At 37.1% G+C, this 19,939-nt stretch overlaps 1 protein-coding gene across 1 annotated transcript in view; it reads right to left on the reverse strand.

The window, feature by feature from the left end:
- Positions 1–1,455: 1,455 nt before the first annotated feature.
- MAMDC2 (MAM domain containing 2) overlaps positions 1,456–19,939 on the reverse strand; it is a 55,699-nt gene continuing 37,215 nt past the window's right edge. The window contains exons 8-14 of the mRNA XM_077790285.1: positions 18,190–18,336; positions 17,026–17,291; positions 7,037–7,130; positions 5,203–5,355; positions 3,170–3,429; positions 2,482–2,566; positions 1,456–2,184 (exon numbers count right to left, since the gene is read on the reverse strand). Coding sequence (XP_077646411.1) covers positions 2,123–2,184; positions 2,482–2,566; positions 3,170–3,429; positions 5,203–5,355; positions 7,037–7,130; positions 17,026–17,291; positions 18,190–18,336 — 1,067 coding nt within the window. The 3' untranslated portion in view covers positions 1,456–2,122. The remainder of the gene's footprint in view (positions 2,185–2,481; positions 2,567–3,169; positions 3,430–5,202; positions 5,356–7,036; positions 7,131–17,025; positions 17,292–18,189; positions 18,337–19,939) is intronic.

The raw sequence follows: 19,939 nt of genomic DNA on the forward strand, positions 1-19,939 counted from the left end.
GAACCAGGACAGAAATTAATTGCATGAGGAGTTTCCCATTTGGACAGAGCTGATAGAATATTTTTTTATACCATAAAACTGAAGTTTGCCAGTGGAGACATCTTAAATGTACCATACCCAGTTTTCAAATGTTTTGTAGCCATTCTTTCACTAATCTCTGAATTTTGTATTCTATAAATTGATGTTCATCAGACACTGAAGTAAATGAAAGCCATCTTTCAAATTTTCTCTCTGTACTTTAGTTCCTGCTGCAAAAATGATTGGAAAGGCAATGTTCCCTACTTAAGTAAGAATTTAGGTGATTTTTTGGTTTGGTGTTTTGGTAAGCTTTCCCCCCACCTTTTTTTTTGCCTCTCCCCCCCATCAGGGCAATGCCTCACACCTTGTGGATAAGTATTTCCTTCAGTGATACTGATAAAATCACTGTAGCAGTGAGGTCCCTAGAAATCACTCAGTGGACAGCAGGTTAGAATCCTTCATTTAGGTTTTTATTTTATCATCCTAAATCTGATTACTTTGATGGAGTGTGGCAGAGTTGCATAAATATCTAGAGATAGGAGCCTAACAGTTGTACTTCATGCTTCATTTCATTTACATACAGAGGACAACCAAGCCTGATTAAGTGCTTCATCTTCACTTGTTTTCTGCTTAGATAATTTGAGCTGAGTATTGATACCGAAACATGCACTTTTCAGAACAACTGTAAAATTGTGCTGACGTATAGGAAACAGTCCATTATTTCCGTTTGCTTTCATTTTTGAATAATAGTAAAGTAATGTGTTCATAAGCACCTGACTAGGTAGGTATCTAGAATATGCAGATAAGATATCAATTCCTTTTGGCTTTTCCTCAGTGTCCAGGAAACAGAAAATGGCTTCAATCTGTGTGGTTAAATAAATACATGAGTATTGAATGTACTGCATTGAACAATCTCTTAAATTGTTTCTGTCACAAAAATGAAAAGGTATGTAAGATGCAAGGACCTAGATCATCCTAGGTGCTGTTGATCCTTATATGCTGTTAGGAAAAACATATTCTTAGTTCTGAAAGGAGCAGGATATGGTTGCTGTAACAGTACATAAGCTTCCTGCAGCAGTTCAGATTACTTTTTGTTGGCCTTCTTAGGTGATGTGATCCACTCATTTAATTCTCTTCATGTTCAAAATTAATTCAGGCTACTTAATTTGGTTCTGTTCTTTCTCTTTACACTAATCAGTTTCAAATCTAGAGCAGAGGAATAAGATGATACTCAAACTTAAATTTTATTAGGAAGTTATAGTAAGTTAAAAAAAAAAATCAACCTTACACACAAATACATAAAACCTGAAAAAATACAAGATGTGAATATAAATGCAGGACATCTGTTGTTGGGCAAAGTGTAAGTGCATTCTCTGTGAGTGTACAAACTTATTTAATAAAAAAACAAACAACCAGACTCTCATGACAGAAAACATATGGCTTTAAAGTGTTTAATTTCCTATAATTCCACAGGCCAGCATCTTATGCTGAATTATACTGAACACTAGAAGTGAGTTTGTTATTGACAAATATATTTGTTATAGTAAAATACACTGTCACAAAAAATTGCCAGCAGAGTATTAAGTTTCCCAGAGAGATTTGTCATTGAGAATAATTGTACTTAACCTGTGGGATAATACTAGTAGCTAACACTATTTTCTTCGTTATTTCAAAACATTTATCATTTTCTTAACAAAAATCCATTCTATCCCCAACACAAAACATTCACTGAATGCAGATTTAAGATAACATATCACTGGACTTCAATTGTGCAACTTGAATTTCCTCTTTTTACTTACATACCAGAAATGTTAAAATGTTAAAATTAAAAATTAATGATCTGTGCAAAATGGGAAGCCTTTATGTAATAACTGATACCTCATGCAAAAGAGGAAATAATATCAAAAACTTATGGTCTAAGAAGCCCTGAGTCAATAATTTCATTGAAAAGGCAAGGAGCATTAGTGCTCCAAGTTCTTCCTATGTATCGGTGTGTATTCAAACCAGTCCAGTATTTACTTAAATCATATTTTAAGACAGGCAGTTCATGCAGTTTCTCACATACAATTCTTCAATGTGCTTCATTCCTTTCAGCAGAATGTATTTAATACTCAATTTCGTTTAAGATGTCAGGATAGCCTGATGAGAACTGAATTTCTTCCACTTCTGGAATACAAAGAATGAAGAAATTCTGTAATTATTTTTATTTTTGTCATACTTAATAATACTTACAGCAGAATTTAATTAGCACACTGGATTTAAATGGGACTATCTGTGGTTTTTAAAAAGTTTACAGCCACTTTACTAGTTGAGATTCTGAGGATGATCTCACACCCTATTAGATAGTAAAAGCACTAACCTCTGCTTGATATTAAATTTAAATGGAGACTCAAGGGAAATATCACCCACCCACAAACAAGCACTGAATTTCAGGTGTTTCTAACAAAGTATCTTGAAACTTACCCAAACAAGGTCCTGCCTGGAACAGAATATCATCAATAGCAGTGTCACTTCTTACTGACACACCACGGATTGCCTCAAAAATAATCTGTAAAGTAAGGCACAAATTTTCTGAATCCAAATGGTGGAAGGACTGAAAAAAATAATAACCATGCAACCTTTTCAAGGTTTACCCCTTCCCCTGCCCTCCTTTCCCCTCTCCTTTTCCCCTTCCTTTTCATTTTCCCTTCTCATTGGACAGACCTCTGCCTTTGCATCATCCCTTCTCCTTGCTGCTCCCTTGGAAAGACTACCTACAAGAAGCTGCCATTTCATCACAGCTCAGTGCTTGTGTCAAATCTGGACAGGGCTACAGACAACTGAAGGAAAAGAAATTGCACAAATGATCCTGAAAAAGTCCTACAACTACTGACAAAAAATGATGTTGTTTAAATTTAAATACTTTGAAATAGCATTTAAGTATGTTTAAAAAAATTTGAATTCATACCTATTTTCCTACTTGCAACCTATTCACATCTTTAATAAATCCCTCCATAACTTCATTTGTAAAAAAATACATTATTTCATGTTCTTCAGGTATCCATTCAATGCCACATACATTTTAACATTTTAGTTTATTTTTTTTAAACAAGACAAAACTTGGGCTCATTTCAATATTCCAAGTTGACTGCTTCTTGCTTGTTTTTCTTACCTGGTAGTTTGCATCACTTTCATATTCTATCAGTCCCCTTAGCCATGAGATGCTTTGTTCCCCTGTCCTCCTCCACAAAGGTATCTCTTCATCATCCCCTTCCTTTTTTAGATAAACACTTAATAATCCAGTCCCAGCTCCATACATATGATAGAAAAATGTCAGGCACTGTTTTCCAGAAGCTCCTCTTAGTGATCTTGAAACTAGGTATGCTCTCTGTCCATAGACCATGTTAGATGCCTCTATATACATGTAGTATCCTTAGAAAGATATATCAGTAAATATTAGCAAAGTAGGATACATTATGTTGGAATGTTCATTATGCTCAACATGCTCATTATATTTAAAAAAACACCACGACTGAAGCTATTTTGATAATGATTCATAGACTTTCTGCATTTGTAAACTGTAATATTTGAGAAATTGTAATAACTGTGTAGTCTAATAATGATGGGTTGAATTCATAAAACCAAGAGATGATCTAGTCTTTCTAACAAGTTTATAGTATGATTCAGTCTTTAGAGAAAAAGTTATTTTATTATGCTGTCATATGAACTCTAGGTTTTGATTTTTAACTGAAGGAACTTCTATGCATAGTGAACAACAAAGTCTTTGAAATGGACTGCACTAAGTTTGGTACAAACCAGCTTGGGAATTCTCCAATACACTGTATGAATTATTGACCTACAGCTGTAGATAATCTTCCTTTTCACCTTCTCTCTTGACTGCTGGTCACCACCAAACTACAACCTGGCTTAGAGAGAACATCTTCACTAGGGGTTTGTGCAGAAAATAGGACTCTTAAGTATCACAAGAGACTCTCCAAGCATCCCACTGGCTGCTGTTGCTGCTCTCAGCATTCCGCCTGTCTCACTGATCCCTTGGAATTCCCTCTCCCTCTGAAGGCAATCTCAGCCCCAGGACTTGTGGTGACAGGCAGGTAAAGGGACAGACCACAACAAGGGAGCCTTGGGATTGCATGAAGAGTGCCTGCACTATCTGAGTTCACTGTCTCCTGGCAGAGCGCACATCTCAAAACAGAACAGTTGCTTCATGCAGTGGATGGGATGTGGGGACGCTCCTCAGTCTTTGACACACATCAGTTTGCTCCAGCTGGTGATATCTGAGTGATGGAATGAGGGGCAGGAATTTGCCTTCCACCAATTCACGGCCTGAACTCTTAAAACTTGGTTATATCTGTTGCAATACATAGTCACAGGAAAGAATACAAAGGAAGACTATACTACAGCTGCTCTTACACAAGAATTGCGCTCTGATATAGATTGATTAATTGGAATTCCGAGACAGCTACAAGGCTATGCTTGGGTATGCTTTAGGCTATGGTTGGTGGTGATACAGTTTTCTGTGCACTTATGGTGATGGGAGTCCTACCTACTAAATACTTGAACTTGCACTAGTGAGCTTGTGGAGCACATTTTCAAGATAAAAGTCTTGTGGGATCTCTTTTATTCTTCATGTGTTCTTTTAAGGTTGAACCCAAAGGTGTTCATGCAGAAGAATCCCAACCACTTGCACAGCTTACTGTTATGAAATGAAGTAAGGAATAATCATTCCTTATAATGAAGAATGATTATTGAGTCACAGACAGGCTTAAAAGGCTCTCAGTTGTAAAGTCAAGCTATCAGCCTCACTTCTCAGACTACTTAATGATCCACATTAACAGAAAATAGGTCTAAACTCAGTTTCAGGGACTATTCAGATAAACTGGGAGTTCGGAAGGAGCTCTTTTCTGTGGGATCTGGACAGTAATCTTCTTTTATCTCCTAAGGAAAAGGCTACGTTGGAACCTGACAACCAAATTATCCATATGGCCTGAAAATAATTCAGATTAAATGTCATATTCTCAGAACCACTCATGACTCGGTGCAGAATGTGCTTACTTAATTTGATTAGTAACTTTTCTGAAGAGAAGAGTAAAAGCTTTCTCTATCTTCTGGATTGTCATTTAAAATATTTAATTAATACTAACTGTCAATCTCTGTTCTGAAAATTCAATGTGGAACTTAACTCACCTACCCCAGTAGTGTGGTCTCCTTTCGGTCCAGTGTAAGAAGTGGGAGTTGGACCCCTCTTCCTTTGCCAGCTCCCACGACCTCTCTTCTCCTGGGTAAACATACATTCATCTTTTTCAAAAGTGCATTTTCCAGGAGTGGGCAGCAACAAATCTGCAAGGAGAGGATACAGTTTTAAAATTTTAAATACATTAGACTGATACACGGAGAGATTACACAAGTAATGTATTTAATTTCCTCATCTGCTGACCCCAATTACAGCTACCTGGCAATGCTTACAATAGTCACAAGCTTACACAAGCGACCTCCAAACTGTCATTTAAAATTTAATTTAATTCTCTTCACATCTTTGGGAAAATCTGTGCCCTAGTCTAGCTCAGTGACTAGGATTCGCTAGTCCCAGGATTCTTTAAAACAGTTTATTTATCTTCACAATAGGGCTTTGGACTAGATTATTTTATGAGGTCTTTTGGTTTTAATCATTGAATTCAATGGTCTTAGAGGTCTTTTCTAACTTCAGCAATTCTATGATTCTATAACAGGCTCTTATAGGATTACCATAGTAATTTTCTTCACTGTTTTTGGCACCCCAAGCACGCATATAAGTTCCAGCATGTGTAACGTGCATAATAAATGAACCTTGTCAAAGACTGGAGTTTCTGTGAACTGAAATCAATGCCCCATTCAGCTCTCCTCTGCTCCTTTGGCACCAGACTCTACTGCAGCCTACAACAGACCACAGAGCTGCAATTACTAGAACTAAATTCTATTAGATCATACAAAAGGTGACACAGTTCAGGTGCATGCCAGGAAGCTTCTGTCAGGTAATGTTAATCTGTCATCCAGAAGTAGACATTTTGAGCTGGCTCCACCTTTTGAAGAGGAGGAAGCTTTGATACCTCTGAGGCATTTTTCAGGCATTTGTTCAGGCTGCCATCAGAGACAAGCCATGGCGTGACTGTACACCAGATACCAGTTCTGCACCTTTAGTTCCTTTTCCAATTACTTAAAAATTACAGCAAGGCAAAACAGACAACTGTTGGAAATAGTTTAGAAAAATGGCATCTTGTTTTGTACACGTTTTCTCTCTGTTTTGTACACGTGATTTCTCTCTGCATAAAATCCAATCAAAAGAGGTCATTAAAAAGCTATTAGGACCATTGCAAAGTCATGGCTTTATTACAAAGAACAGAGCTGTAGATTGTGCCTGACTCATGAGAATGTTTTTAGTTAGGATACAATAGTTGTATCGTCAAACCTCATGAAGCCACAAAAGAGGGAGTTTGGTGAGTTCGGAGAGGTTGGCCTGTGCATGTCAAAGGGTAAAGTTTTGCTGAAAACTATTCAGTTCTTCACACTACAGAGAGAGGCTTTGACTGCTTTTCTCTGTCTTCATCAAAGAACTGCAGCTCAGGTGAGGCTGTGCCTTGGCCTTGCACAACCATACTTCTTACCTAAAAAATAAATTATGGTCTGTTTTGAAAAATACTGCTTTGGGGTCCATTCCTGGCTTTTTAAAGACCCTTTGAAAACTACTTTTCACTCAGTTGAACTGTGGGTTTATTTTAAAGCCCTCAAAGGACCCTTCATCTATATACAACTGCTCTGGAGTCACTGCAATGTATTAAGAGTTAGCTGGTACCCCTGTGAGCAAAAGCTGGTCCTTGCTGGATGTTTGCTACTTTGCAAAAATAGAATTTATGCATTACTTATCAGAAAAAAAGAAAAGACAAGAAACCACAACAGGATGAAGACAGCTGTAGGATAGGCTTGGAAAATGAACTCTTACTCAAAAGGATAGCAGCTGTTGGATGACAAATACATATGGTCTTACCAGCAGCCTGGCAACTTCCCAGGCTCAATGATATATCATCCAGTGCCACAACTCCACAGTCCCAGAAGCTTTTACACCAGCTAACAAAGACAACCTGCGATACAGGAAGGAAGTTTCAGGTACAAAACCTGGCACTGTTAAGAGTCTGACATGTTAAGTGTTTTTTTCCAAATGCACAGATAATTTTGAAATCTACAGAACAGGAATAATGGATCCACTTTGCCATGGCACATTCTGCCAGTGACTGAAATGTCAATTCCAGTGGGGACTAAATGTATGTTTTCAATCTAAATAAATTATTTTCTAGCTTTTGTAGGCAAATTATATATATATCTGTATGGAATTCCCATTTTACTAGAGTATTTTTTGTCTGTGAGAAAGCATGACTCACTAAGGTTCTTGTGGTTTTTTCTTGCACAACACCCAACATGAACAACTCAAATATCTTCAGCTATCTTATCCTGAAAACTAGGAGGTTTCAACCTTGGGAAAATAAATTTGAAAGAGTAATGTGGAATGAGGGCCAAGAGTTATGGCAAAATACAAAGAATAATAGAGATTAACTGAGACTACTACACAAAATGGGATTATTCATAAACAACTCACTGCCATGACATGGTAGAGCAGGAGACTTGAAATGCTATGCATAATTCACAGTGTTCATCTGAGTTAGCAAAGATTAATAAAAACATCCAAGATCATTGATTTGAGTAAACATTAATTCTGCCATGAAAAATATAAGTAACTCATGAAATAGTAAAATAAAATGTAAAGAAACTAAGACTCTCAGTTGCCCTTCTGTCAAAGCTGACGCAGTTCTCTTTGAATTGCAGAAGATACATTAGGATTTGTTTTCTGAAAACACTGCGGGCGATTTTCTTGGCCTAACAACTTCAAACCATCTGTCTGACCACTGGGGTTAAGACCATAAATTAGGAGGATTTTTTTCAAAAACAATTCCTTTGTATTGAGGTCTATTCTAGTGATTGCAGATGCATTACTGTCACTTCTGACTGTTTAATCTTTTGGACAACACTTCACTTGCATATCTGAGGTTAAATGCTGACTGACAAGTTTCATATGGGTAAAAAAATGTCATTTAAAAGTTTTTAGAGCATTATTTAGTATGTTCTTCCAGTAGGCTTGGTAACACCTTCAATATGGTACCTACATGGTATTTTGTCAATTTGCTTTACTATGTAGTATTTATTGACTCATTTGCTTATAATAACAGCAGCTACACCAAAAACTTGGAAGCATGTATGTATTATGCTGCCCAGAGTGGAGCAATTTTTGAAACTCTTCCATTCAGTGCTACCAATCCTGGTTATTATTGACTATCTGTCTTGTAAATTGCCACTGGTATGTAGTTAAAGACTGGCCCTGCACAGAATGCAAAACTGCTCAGCATATGGTGGCCTAAACCCCACACCTTTTGTTTTTCTGCCCACTGTAGAACTGTATCTTAGCCTCAAGGTTTAACAGGGAAAAAAAATCTTTCATACTTTATAAGTTCATTGTCAGCACAGGGGCAATCCTTTAAAAACATTGCATCTCTTGGAAAAAAGCATAAAATAAGCGTAAAATAAGATACTGACACTGGGAGAATATAATTCACTAGAATTTTAATACATGCATTCTGGTGAACATTTGTAATGAACTAAAGGCATATTATAGCCCTAAATCCATGAATCTTTAGAAAACCACACATGTAAGGATGAAGTCAGTCCTCATTTGTGAAATAACATTTCCACAATGTGGAGTCATGTTTTAAGCAATGCTTTAGCAATGACCTCACTGGGAGCAGGATTAAGTTCTTTATTCTTATATTGCAGTAATTTGTTACATACAAGGTATGTAACTACCCACTGGATCCCAGAGAAAGCCCTCCATTTAAAAAACATCACAATAATAACTATGATCTCTCAAAGGCCATTGAATCAGTAATCTTTGTAAAACCAAAGGGTTGATCTGATTCAGTGACACTTCTAAATGTGTTCAGCTTTTCCATCTGTAGCTTAAGCTTCACTGGTTTTCCACTTGGTTTTTGTGGTGTTGAGAGACACACTGCCAAGAGCACACTCCATAATTTCAGGGATGAAATTACAAAGTCTTCTACTTGGAAGTTTCTGCTTGGGAGTGCAGAGTTTTCACTCTTGGATATAGCAAATATACTGAAATTGTTATAGTCTCCTCAATTTATTTTGTTGTTACATTCTTGATTTAGTTTTAGGCAATGGACTAGAACATTTTTATTCACAGGTCAAATTTATTTACTCTTTTTCTGTTTTAAATATCCTTTTCTGTCATAAAGCAAAATATTTGAGTATTTGAACTTTACCTACCAAAATTTTATCAACTTGGATTTACTCAACTACTCATTTTCACACTTAGTCAGATCTCTGAATCCTTCTTACAGTCTCAATAGAACAAATTTCAAGTTGCTTTGCATTTGTTCTTGTTTTAAATTAATATATTTCCTAGGTCATTTTTTCCAAAATAAAAGTTTATTACTTTATCTCATGCCTTGGAAAAGATAATAGGGGATTCTTTGTGCTGAGCTTTTTTTGCCATAAAGCATGGCAGATGAACAACATACTGATTGTTTCAAGCGAGGTAACAGAGATTCCTGGACACACATGCTCTTTTGGATGCTAAATTAAAAATATTATCCAGTGAAGGCAGTTATTGTCTGTGTTACTGAAAAATAAAACATCTCTCATGTCTCTTTTTGTTCCAATACCAGGACACAGCTAGGCCATCAGTTTACTTCCAAACCATTGTCCAAACTTAGAAGCTGGTTTGTGTATCTTGCAGTGCCTAATCAATGGTCCTGGTGTTCAGTCTCGAAGTATCAATAATCCTTTCTTAGCACTTATCCTGGATGATACGAGGTATGAGCAATGCCAGGTGAAAACGGCCAGTTGAGCAAGCTAAGACACTATATTGGGTTGTGCTGCAGATACTGGGTGAGGTAGAAGGGATTTCTCATCCTTAGCACTCAGCGACTTTACAAGGAGTTAAAGCTCACATGCATGGAAAGTTAACCTGCTTTTAGAGGAGAAGAAATAGGAGGACATGCAATAAGGTACCTTCAGTATAAGGAGGGATAATGGGGAAGCTTGCTATAGGAGTTTTGGAGGGACCTGGACTGAGAAGAGGAGAAAAGGAGATCTCTATATGTTCTGTGTGTTTTCTTTCCTTCTTGTTTATCCCAGAACATATGCAACTTGCTCAATTAGAGAGCAAGATCAGCCAAACAGAAGAAGAACATGAAAACAGCACAATCTGGCAATTTAAAAACAAGCTGTGCCTCTGCAGCAAGGTAATTTATCTTTTCCATCCTAATGAATAATCCTAAGTTTAAATGACACACTGTAAATCTGTGTAGACACAAAACCTGGTCTGCCACTTAGACACATTTAAAGTTCAATTTCCTAAAGAAGGACAGTTATAGTGATGTCTCAGGTGTTTTTTTTTTCCCTGAGAAGCCACTGTTTTAACTTCCTCACAGTGACACAAAACTCAGTATTACAAAATTAAAAAATTATTTGAACACTAGAAACAAAAGTGTGACCTGACAGGAAAAAGCAGTCAAGATGTTTTCACACAAGACACACAGCCTACCTTTTCAGTCAACTATTCTAATAAAGAGTTTACATATAAGCATGTAAGCCAGGGACTGACCACACAAGAGATGGGAAAATCATTCTGACTGTCTCAGGGCATTTCAATGCAGATATTTTAAGTGTACACCAAATTACTCATAGCTAGTTTAAATAAAGCTAGATTTTAAGTGTCTTGTATTTCTTTGGCCTAAACAGTCAGAAACTCATTTATCAAGAATTCAAGTAAGCTACTAAGCCAAAATTGGGCCATTTGCAACCTTCTGTCATTTAAAATAAATTTATTTAAAATGGCATTCACCAGCAAGTTCGATTTCTTGCCATGTAAATACAACAAGCTTCTATGGGAAAAATAATGTAATATGAAAGCTTCTGCATAAATAATTGAATAACATTGGTAATAAGCTTGTGACAGTTGAACCAGTATTTTTAAAAACGTTTCTGTCCAAGTGCAGAAACAAACAATGAAAAAGAAACATAAAGCTAACAAAATAACCTAGTGCCATAGGCTGTTTATCCTACATCTCCTCTTGCTGGATTGCACAGCGTAGTAGAGAACATTGCCTGCACACAAATATATACATGACACTGATATTCTCATCTGTCTCTCACGACCCTCCCAGATTTCCACAAATCTACGGTACGGGCTCTACCTTCCTTCCAGCCGAATAGTTTCCTGACTATTAAGGATTGGAGGCACCAAAAGAAGATGTGTAATATATCATGCAACATATCACCTTGCTTAACAACTGTGAAGATGCAGGCCACTTAGGCACTGCTTCCTAACCTGAGTAACTTTTTCAATTTCCAATATACTGTTTCCATAACCATGTATCAAGCACCACAGGAACTGAGGTTTAGCAGCACTATCCTACTGTTTCCAAACTCTACCACTCTTATATTAGACAGTCATTTCTGGTGACTGTTCTTCAAAAAGTTTTTTCTTTTAAAAGGTAAGGGAAGGAATGACAGGGCTGTCCTATAAAACTGCAGCTCATTCCAACCTCTTTAGGGTGCATACCTTATTGTGGGAAGACAATATAAAGGTTTTGTTGGAAAAGTACCAAGGAGGAGAAAGAGGAGGAGGAGGAGGAGGAGGAGGAGGAGGAGGAGGAGGGGGGGGGGGGGGGGGGGTAGGACAAGGAGGACAAGATCAAGGAAGAGGATGTGAAGGACGAGGAGGAGGACAAGGACAAGGATGAGGAGGAGGAGGAAGATGAGGAGGAGGGGGAGGAGGAGGACAAGGAGGATGAGGATGTGGAGGATGAGGACAAGGAGGAAGATGAGGAGGATGAGGAAGAGGATGAGGATGCCCTCCTTCAGCTGGCACCTGAGTGGAGAACTTTGTTTTTCATATTAGTGACTTGATTACAGGGATCTAGGTTTTCATTGTTTATCCAAGATTACTTTAGTCATTTACCTATGACTTTGGTGGACAAGCAGGAAGCATAGATTTCTTGCCAGCAAAGAGAAATAAATGCTAGAATCATTTAACATTGAGCATCACCACATTGATAATGTGAGAAGAAAGGTCCAAAGACCTTTCAGATCAAGTATCAGGAAAGCAGCAGGGTGATAATAGATATTTAGGGAAAACAGTACAAGAAACAAACCAGCACTAAAGCTTTTGTCTCATGTCCAACCCAAAAAAACCTTAACACTTGCTGAACTGGACATCACAACTGGACCACTGTGGTTACAGTCACTGTGAGGTCATTTTCCATGAATTTTTAAAATTTTTTAAAAATATATATATGTACTATTAGCCTTCACAGCATTTTGCAGCAAAGTTTCTCAGTGTTATTCTGAGAAAGTTTTGTCTTTCTTTTTTTTTTTAAACATGTAAATATTCAAGTGCAACACTGAGTCACTTGATTTTTCTTTCTCACAATGGCAACTAAAATTAGTTACGGAGGATGAGAGAAAGCAAACGGATGAACTCAAGTAAAAAGAGTGAAGAAAAAACATCAAAGAAGAATAAAAAACTATTTAAGGAAACCCAAAAATGCAGCCACAGCTACTCTGATGAAAGTAGGATGGACTGTTGTGCCAATTACCTTTCTGAGGATTTGATTTTGAACTCTTTGGGAGTTCAAGCAGGTAATATTGCAAAATATGGCAATATTTTATCAGTAATACTGCAAAAGCTTGCATGATGGATAAAGAACACAAGCTGTTTGTTTTCAAAAACCTGAGTTTCAGAATGGAAACCCAAATCTAGCAAGAATGAGCAGAATTGATAAAAGCAGACCTGACTGAACTCAAACCTTCATTAATTTAATCTAGGTATTTGGACTTCATTGTGAAGTTGCATAAGTGAAATATTTTTCTATGCTGGTGTTTACCCACATACACATGCACACACACACACAAAATATTAAAATATAGATTCCTGCTTCACAGTTCATGTGAGCTTCTCAAGGATGCAAATGATATGAGAAATTTTCTTCCAGTTAGCTCCTACATTTTCCTGACATGTATTGGCATGGAAGATCAATTTCAGTACATTCAATCAACTGAAAATAATCTACATATTTCAGATTTAGGTTTTCATGCTGCCCTTCCAGAGGCTTATACAATAAACCATGAAGGATTTAAGTGATGTCAAAAATATTAAATTTTTTTTTTGCATTTCTTTCTTTTTACACTGATTCCCTGGGTACAGCATAAATCAATATACATTGTATTTATATACAATCATAGGTACTCATACCAACTTGGAGAGGCAGTGCTGCAAGTACAAAGTAGGAAATCAGGATTTTAAATTCCCTGCATTCTTATTAACATTATCAGCACGAGTATTTACAGTATGTATGCACACACGCACACACACATATAAATAAATATAAATATAAATATAAATATAAATATAAATATAAATATAAATATAAATATAAATATAAATATAAATATAAATATAAATATAAATATAAATATAAACATAAATATATAGAAATAGAAATAGAAATAGAAATAGAAATAGAAATAGAAATAGAAATAGAAATAGAAATAGAAATAGAAATAGAAATGCACACAAACACACATATATGTATGTAGGTATAGACATTTATGACTTGCTTAGCTGGTTCATACCTGCCTAGCCTTTAAAACATTTTCTTTTCAAAATGTCATATTAAAGCCAGCTGGCCAGCTTTTCATTTCCTGCTCACAGAACTCAAGCCATCAGCTTGTGCCAGACTGCAGTTAGCTAATTCAAAAAGAACTTGCAAAAGCCATTACAGAAACCAAGCAATGAAAATAATCCTTTTATTGTCCTGATGCAAACAAATAGACTATCAAAACTAAAATGTATTAGATGGATTTTGTATGATTTTCTAAGGGTTGGGAGTGGTATTTGGAATAGAAAAAAGAAGAAGGATGTGAGTAATTGGTTATTTTACAGCAGTTGTTTTCTGGCTGAAAAAATAATTTTGACCTTCAGGACACATTGTCGCTGACTTGACAAGCTATTAAGGAACTGCCAGGAGACTGCTTACTGTTTCCACATGGGCTGACCCAATCCAAAAGTGGCTCCTGGTATCCAGGAAGATACTCAGCCAAACTACTGTGCCTACAACTTCTTACCATCCAAGTCTACATATGATACATCTCAGAAGACAATAACATAGGCATCAGTCACTACGTCTGTATTAGAGGAATGGTGGCAACCCATCTTATTTTGAGACTACCTTTCTTCACTGAAAGACTGTTTTTCACTTGTCTATAACATTGCCAAGACACAATGATCTCAGCTCAGATTTTCCATGCTAGGTCCTTGCTACAGCCTTGTTTTGGAAGATTTAATCCAAAACAGTTCCATCATTTCTGAGAACAAGGCTAGGAAAAAGAGTTTATTTTGCCCCTTTTATTAAACAAAAAATTCTGTGAAAATCTTGAGCACTCCAAGGCTTTGGAATAGGAGCAGAAAAGTGTCAAGAGTCTGATCTTTATGCCAGTGCTATCTTTTCTGTCAAGTCATTAGTTTTTGAGAAACTAGAATTTGTAAGAAATGGGACAAGCAGGGCAAATTGAATGGAATATGAGTAATATTACAGGGAAAAAAATTTGGATTGTCCAGAGCTGAGAGTAAGATGAGGACTAGGGTGAAGGGCAGAGGGGTGGTTCATTGCCTCTGGGGCAGGTTAGATAAAATAAAGATGGCTCAGTGAGGACAGAAGAAACACAAGGACAGGTAGCAGAAGACAGGACAAGAGTGTGTCATGTGTCTAAACACTGTCTCCCTGCGGAGCCAGAAGTGTAATCATTTACTTGCTGGTTTCCACCACTCCTTTCTACCAGCCAAAATATGCTATGGTGCACCTCCACAGCCACCCTACATTGAAGTAAGTGGGTTTTGCCAGCTATTTCACTATGTGCTAGGCAGACACATCTTCACAGATAACTAACCTGAGTGTTTACACAGTGCCACACAGTAATACTTCATTTCCTTCTGTTGCCTTGGAAAAGAAGATACAAACAAAATAAAGCATGAAAAGACTTTAAAAAGTATTAAGGTTGAAGAGCTGGACGTGAGATTGCAAAGAAAAGCCAGAATCAAGTTCACTGTGCAACTTCATTTGAGCCTGCTTCTAAATATTACAAGTAGACAGGCTGTAACTACACCAGGTTTTCACCCTCTGCCTTAAGTAGACATCCTTAAACTTTGGCAATATTTGTCTTTTTTATGCTATCTCCCCATCTGTAAACACACCTTGATGTACTTTTCCATTTAATATGTTTAATATGTTCCATTATCTCCTGTTTGTCTAAGGAAAACTTTATAAACTGAACACCCTGACAAATACATAGTTATTTAACTAAGGGGTGCCTGAAGTATGGTTTGCTGAACACATGCTGACTTCTGAAGTCCAGTAAGTCTCGCAATATTTTGTGATATTTGAGGAATGCCTCCTCAACAGAAACATTTTGCGACTTGTTTCAATGGGAAGGAAGACTTTCACAAGACCTGAAGCACCCGGTGAAGGTTTTTGAGAATTGCAAGGGGCCAATAAACCATGCTGCAGAGCATGGTTTTTCTCCCCCTCCTACACATCTTCAGGCTCAGAAGCAGTCAGGCAAGCTTCTTCACAACTGTTTTACTTATTCTGACTTCTAGGAAAACAAAAATTGTTCTTCACAAATTCATGCTAGAAAAGATTTTCCATGTAAATGTCTGATGCTAAAAACCTGCCACGTCCAAGGCTGTCAACCAATGTAACAGCCATGCTCAGTTGTCATCACTACTCATGCAGTTGATTATGCTACATTAGCTACTAAACCCTTCCAGAAGTAATAGAGAAATACCTAAACAGTAGATGACACAAGTAAATTATAAGCTTGCCATTTTAACTTCTCTGCAAGGATCCTGGCATGATATTATGAGAAACTTTTCTAGTATGCACTTGCTGAGCACAAATAAAATTCTTTTTTTATTCTCTAACACTTGAAAGGGAATTACAAATTCTATTATGTTTTATGGATAAAGTACATTAAAAGACCCACTGAAACTTTAAGATATCAGGTACCTGACAGAAAACCCTATCTGACAGCTAGGACTGAAACTTTAAATGTAAATTTGCCTCTCAACACAATCAGGCACTTGGTTTTTTGTGACCTTCTATGGTCAGTAATTTCTGTTATTTCAAAAACTAATTTGTAGTGGACTAAATATTTAAGATGTTTGTCTTTAATTTAGAAATACTTAGAGTTGCAAGACAACCTTCCATTCATATGTTCATCATATTATCACATGTATCACATATTATCAACATGTAGCGATCCATCTCATTCTCCGCAGACAACTCACTGATAGTGCAAATCTGTTACAGAAATCAGGATAAATACAGAAGTAGCACTTACAGAAAAAAGAGTGGAGATGAGGAATTACAACTGCTTAAAGACTTACACAGGAGGTGGTGTCAAGTACCAATGTGTTATTAATTTCCTGAGATAAGGTAATGATCTCTCCAACAAGACACTGCTAATTCTTCAAGTCCATTGCTCTCATTTACACTGACTTCTGGTTTCATTTTGTAACCCAGCAGTTGGGTTTAGGGAAGTAGGATGAGCTCCCCATTTTAACCAAAATTTGCCAGTACTTTTTAGATTAATTAAAATCTGCAACTGAGTGTGATGATTATATGACTTACATAGCAAACAGGCAAACAAAAATGAGAGGATGTGGAGCATGCTGAGAAACCAAGACACAACTGGCTTTTGTTACAGCTTCTCTGGTGAAATCTCCAGCTAATTCACTTTGCAGGTATAGCTCACTTAGAATTAATACCTGTATAACAAAGAACTCTGAGAAGGCAAGGAAAATCTCTTCTCAGAATTCAGCAAATTTGAAGAGTTGGCTCTTACCTTGCAAGGCATAGGCTTCTTGAAGGAGATTTCAGCTTGAGTCCAAACTCCCTTTGGAGAGTCCAAGACAGACCAGATTTTCTCTTGAACAACATGATTCTCCTCAAAGATATAAACTGCAAGAATGCCACTCATCTTGAAAAACCCATATAAGGCATAATAAAAACGCAGACAAAACTGCAAGTTTCCTGGCAGGGTCGGGCCATACAGACGTCCAATGTACCCAGGCTGTGATGTAAACTTTGTGTTTGCCAACAAGTAATAGCCTGCAAGACAGCATCATTATTGTATTTAATATGGTATTAGCACAGCTGATTTGCTATTAAAGCAGCTTCTGTTATTGCATCAGACTTGGGTTATAAAACAGTTCCAACTGGCAAGAAATAGATTATCACACTCTGACAGGAAATAACCATTTTTGTTCCAAAACCATCCTGTCTGCTTCTAGCTAAAGTGGCACAAGTTTAGTGGCACTAGCTAAGTTACCAGAAATAAGCACTTATCAAATTTATCCTGAAAAAATCCCTGGCTTGCTGGCCTCACTGGAAAACTAGCCTTTTCAGGGGTACCACTGTGAGACAAAAACAAAGGAGGGTGGGGTACAAGGCCTGTTATTCCCTACACCAAGTATAAAGAACTGAGACCTTAGTGCATATGATTAATAACCATGAATACTCTACACAGAGATGTCTGAATTTCAGAATTTATTAACAGTCTTTTGACCATGTGGTTTCACTATACAGTATTTATGTTTTCCCTTAAAAAGAGCCAACTATCCTAAGCCTAGAAGAGCTAAAAGGTCACTTTTCGTCTCAAAAAATAATTCATTAACTTATTATTACATTTACTTCCATACTTTTTTGGATTCATCCCTACAGCAACTACAGAGCAGTATAGTGACGATACTCTGATTTATGGCCCTGCCTCACTATTGAATAGGTGACCTTCCTACTCTACACATGGGGAAGCACAGCCAGAGTTCCAGATAGGACCAAGCTGTGAACACTGATTTTTAATGGCAGAGAGTTGCACTGAGGTAAGCTAATCATTGTGCCAGTGATATTACTCAACAGAGTGAACAACGATACAATAGGATAACTTTAACCTTTTATACAACATTTATATATAGTCTGACTCTTCTAGGAAAAAGCAGTTTTGATTCACCAAATCCAGTAGTGTGGTCTCCTGCTCTATACACATTGCGCTTCACTTTCACTCTGCTCCATCCTGGGCCATCTTTGTGATCTTGGTAAAAATTACACAGATCTTCCTCAAAATTGCAGCCTGCATTGGCAGGATTGAAAGTTGCTTCTAAAAGAAATATGCATAGGTTCTGTTAGGATGAGTACAGTGATAAGCATAGGTTTGATACAGAAGGATGCCAAAGCATACTTTGGTTCATCTTGCTTTTCTTCACTGAAGATAAGCATGTGAAAAGATGTTACACACATACAGTGCACAGCCATGAAGAAATCAAACTATCAAATTTCTATTGCAAGTTGTTCTTATATTCTTATATTTTTTACAGAAGCCAGGAGAAACCCTGCTTCATAGCCCCCCAAAAACACAAACGAGCTCCAGATATTAAGACTAGATTCTTCCTTCAGGATAGATAATTCACAAGGACATTCAGACCATTTGTTTTCACCTGCTCCTTAATTCAAAAGATTATTAGGACCAAACGAGTGTGTCCATGTGCCTGTGTGCGCACTGAACACCAACATTTAGTATTTTTTTTAAAGAGCACTTATTAAAAATCCTTTTCATAGTTATGTGTAACGTGTGTGCATGTGCATGCTGTAAGTAGGCAAGCAAAATAATTTTAGTTCCTGTGCCACCTCATGGCAACTTTGCTCTGGAGCTTGCCTCACACAGGGCTAACACTGCAGTGAAGAAAGCTGAACTATTTATAGTAAAGTTGATTAAAAGCAAAACTAAGACCCTCCCCAGCCCTGCTGATGGCTCTCTGAAATAAAAGTGATTATGCTGTATTGGCCATGCTAGTGAGTAAAACATTTCTACTTCTTCAAAGGCCTTGCTAGTCTCTTAAAGAATGTGCTAGGGGAAGGAGAGGCACAACCCAAAGCTATCATGGAAATTTTGGCTTTGCCAGGAGCCCAGACACAGGACATTGTATACATCACTTTACAGCAGCATATATGACCTTTCTTCATGGAGATGAAGAGAGCTTCTTCACCAGTGGCAGGTACACAGGCAATTAGCTTTAGTAGAACAAAAATTGTGGCTTTGGAGTGATGCCTGAGGTCTTTTCAGTCTCAGGCCAAATCTAAGCCCTCATATGTGTCTTAACTCTTCCTGCAGCCATGGCCTCCCACTTCTGCTTTCCTAGTTAAAGAAAAGGCAGGTGGAACACTACCATGTGGCATTAAACCTATATTTTGACTCATCCTTTGCTGAGCACGTTCAGTACTCTGGTACCTTTTTCTCCATTTGGCTAACATCAAGACTTCTGTTGAGCAAAACTTCCAGAAAAAAATAAAGAAAAAACTTAGTGCTGTTATATATACTGCTATGGCCAAATACAAGGAGAATGGAGAGCTCTTGCTTTTTAACATCTCTGCTCAGAAGAACTGAAGATGACAGTAACTGATAAGTCTAAAGGATCAAACAGTATAAATTTTATTTCAACAAAGTATAAAGCAAATAATTTTCTTTCATTTTTCAAACAAAAAACCCAAAACAAAACCATAAAACCAACATTCAAAATCAAAGTTAGTAGGCCAAGTTCTAGATCAACCTATCATATTCAGAACAGATTCTGATTCATTCAGATTAGATCCATTCATTTAGATCTGAACTTCAGCCATTGGGGCAGAAAGTGCTACAAAATCTATCCCATTTCTCAACAGATATAAATTATCTGAAAATTAAAATGGAAAAACAGATAAGCAGC

This window comes from Lonchura striata, chromosome Z (assembly GCF_046129695.1).
Source record: "Lonchura striata isolate bLonStr1 chromosome Z, bLonStr1.mat, whole genome shotgun sequence".
Classification (NCBI taxonomy): domain Eukaryota; kingdom Metazoa; phylum Chordata; class Aves; order Passeriformes; family Estrildidae; genus Lonchura; species Lonchura striata.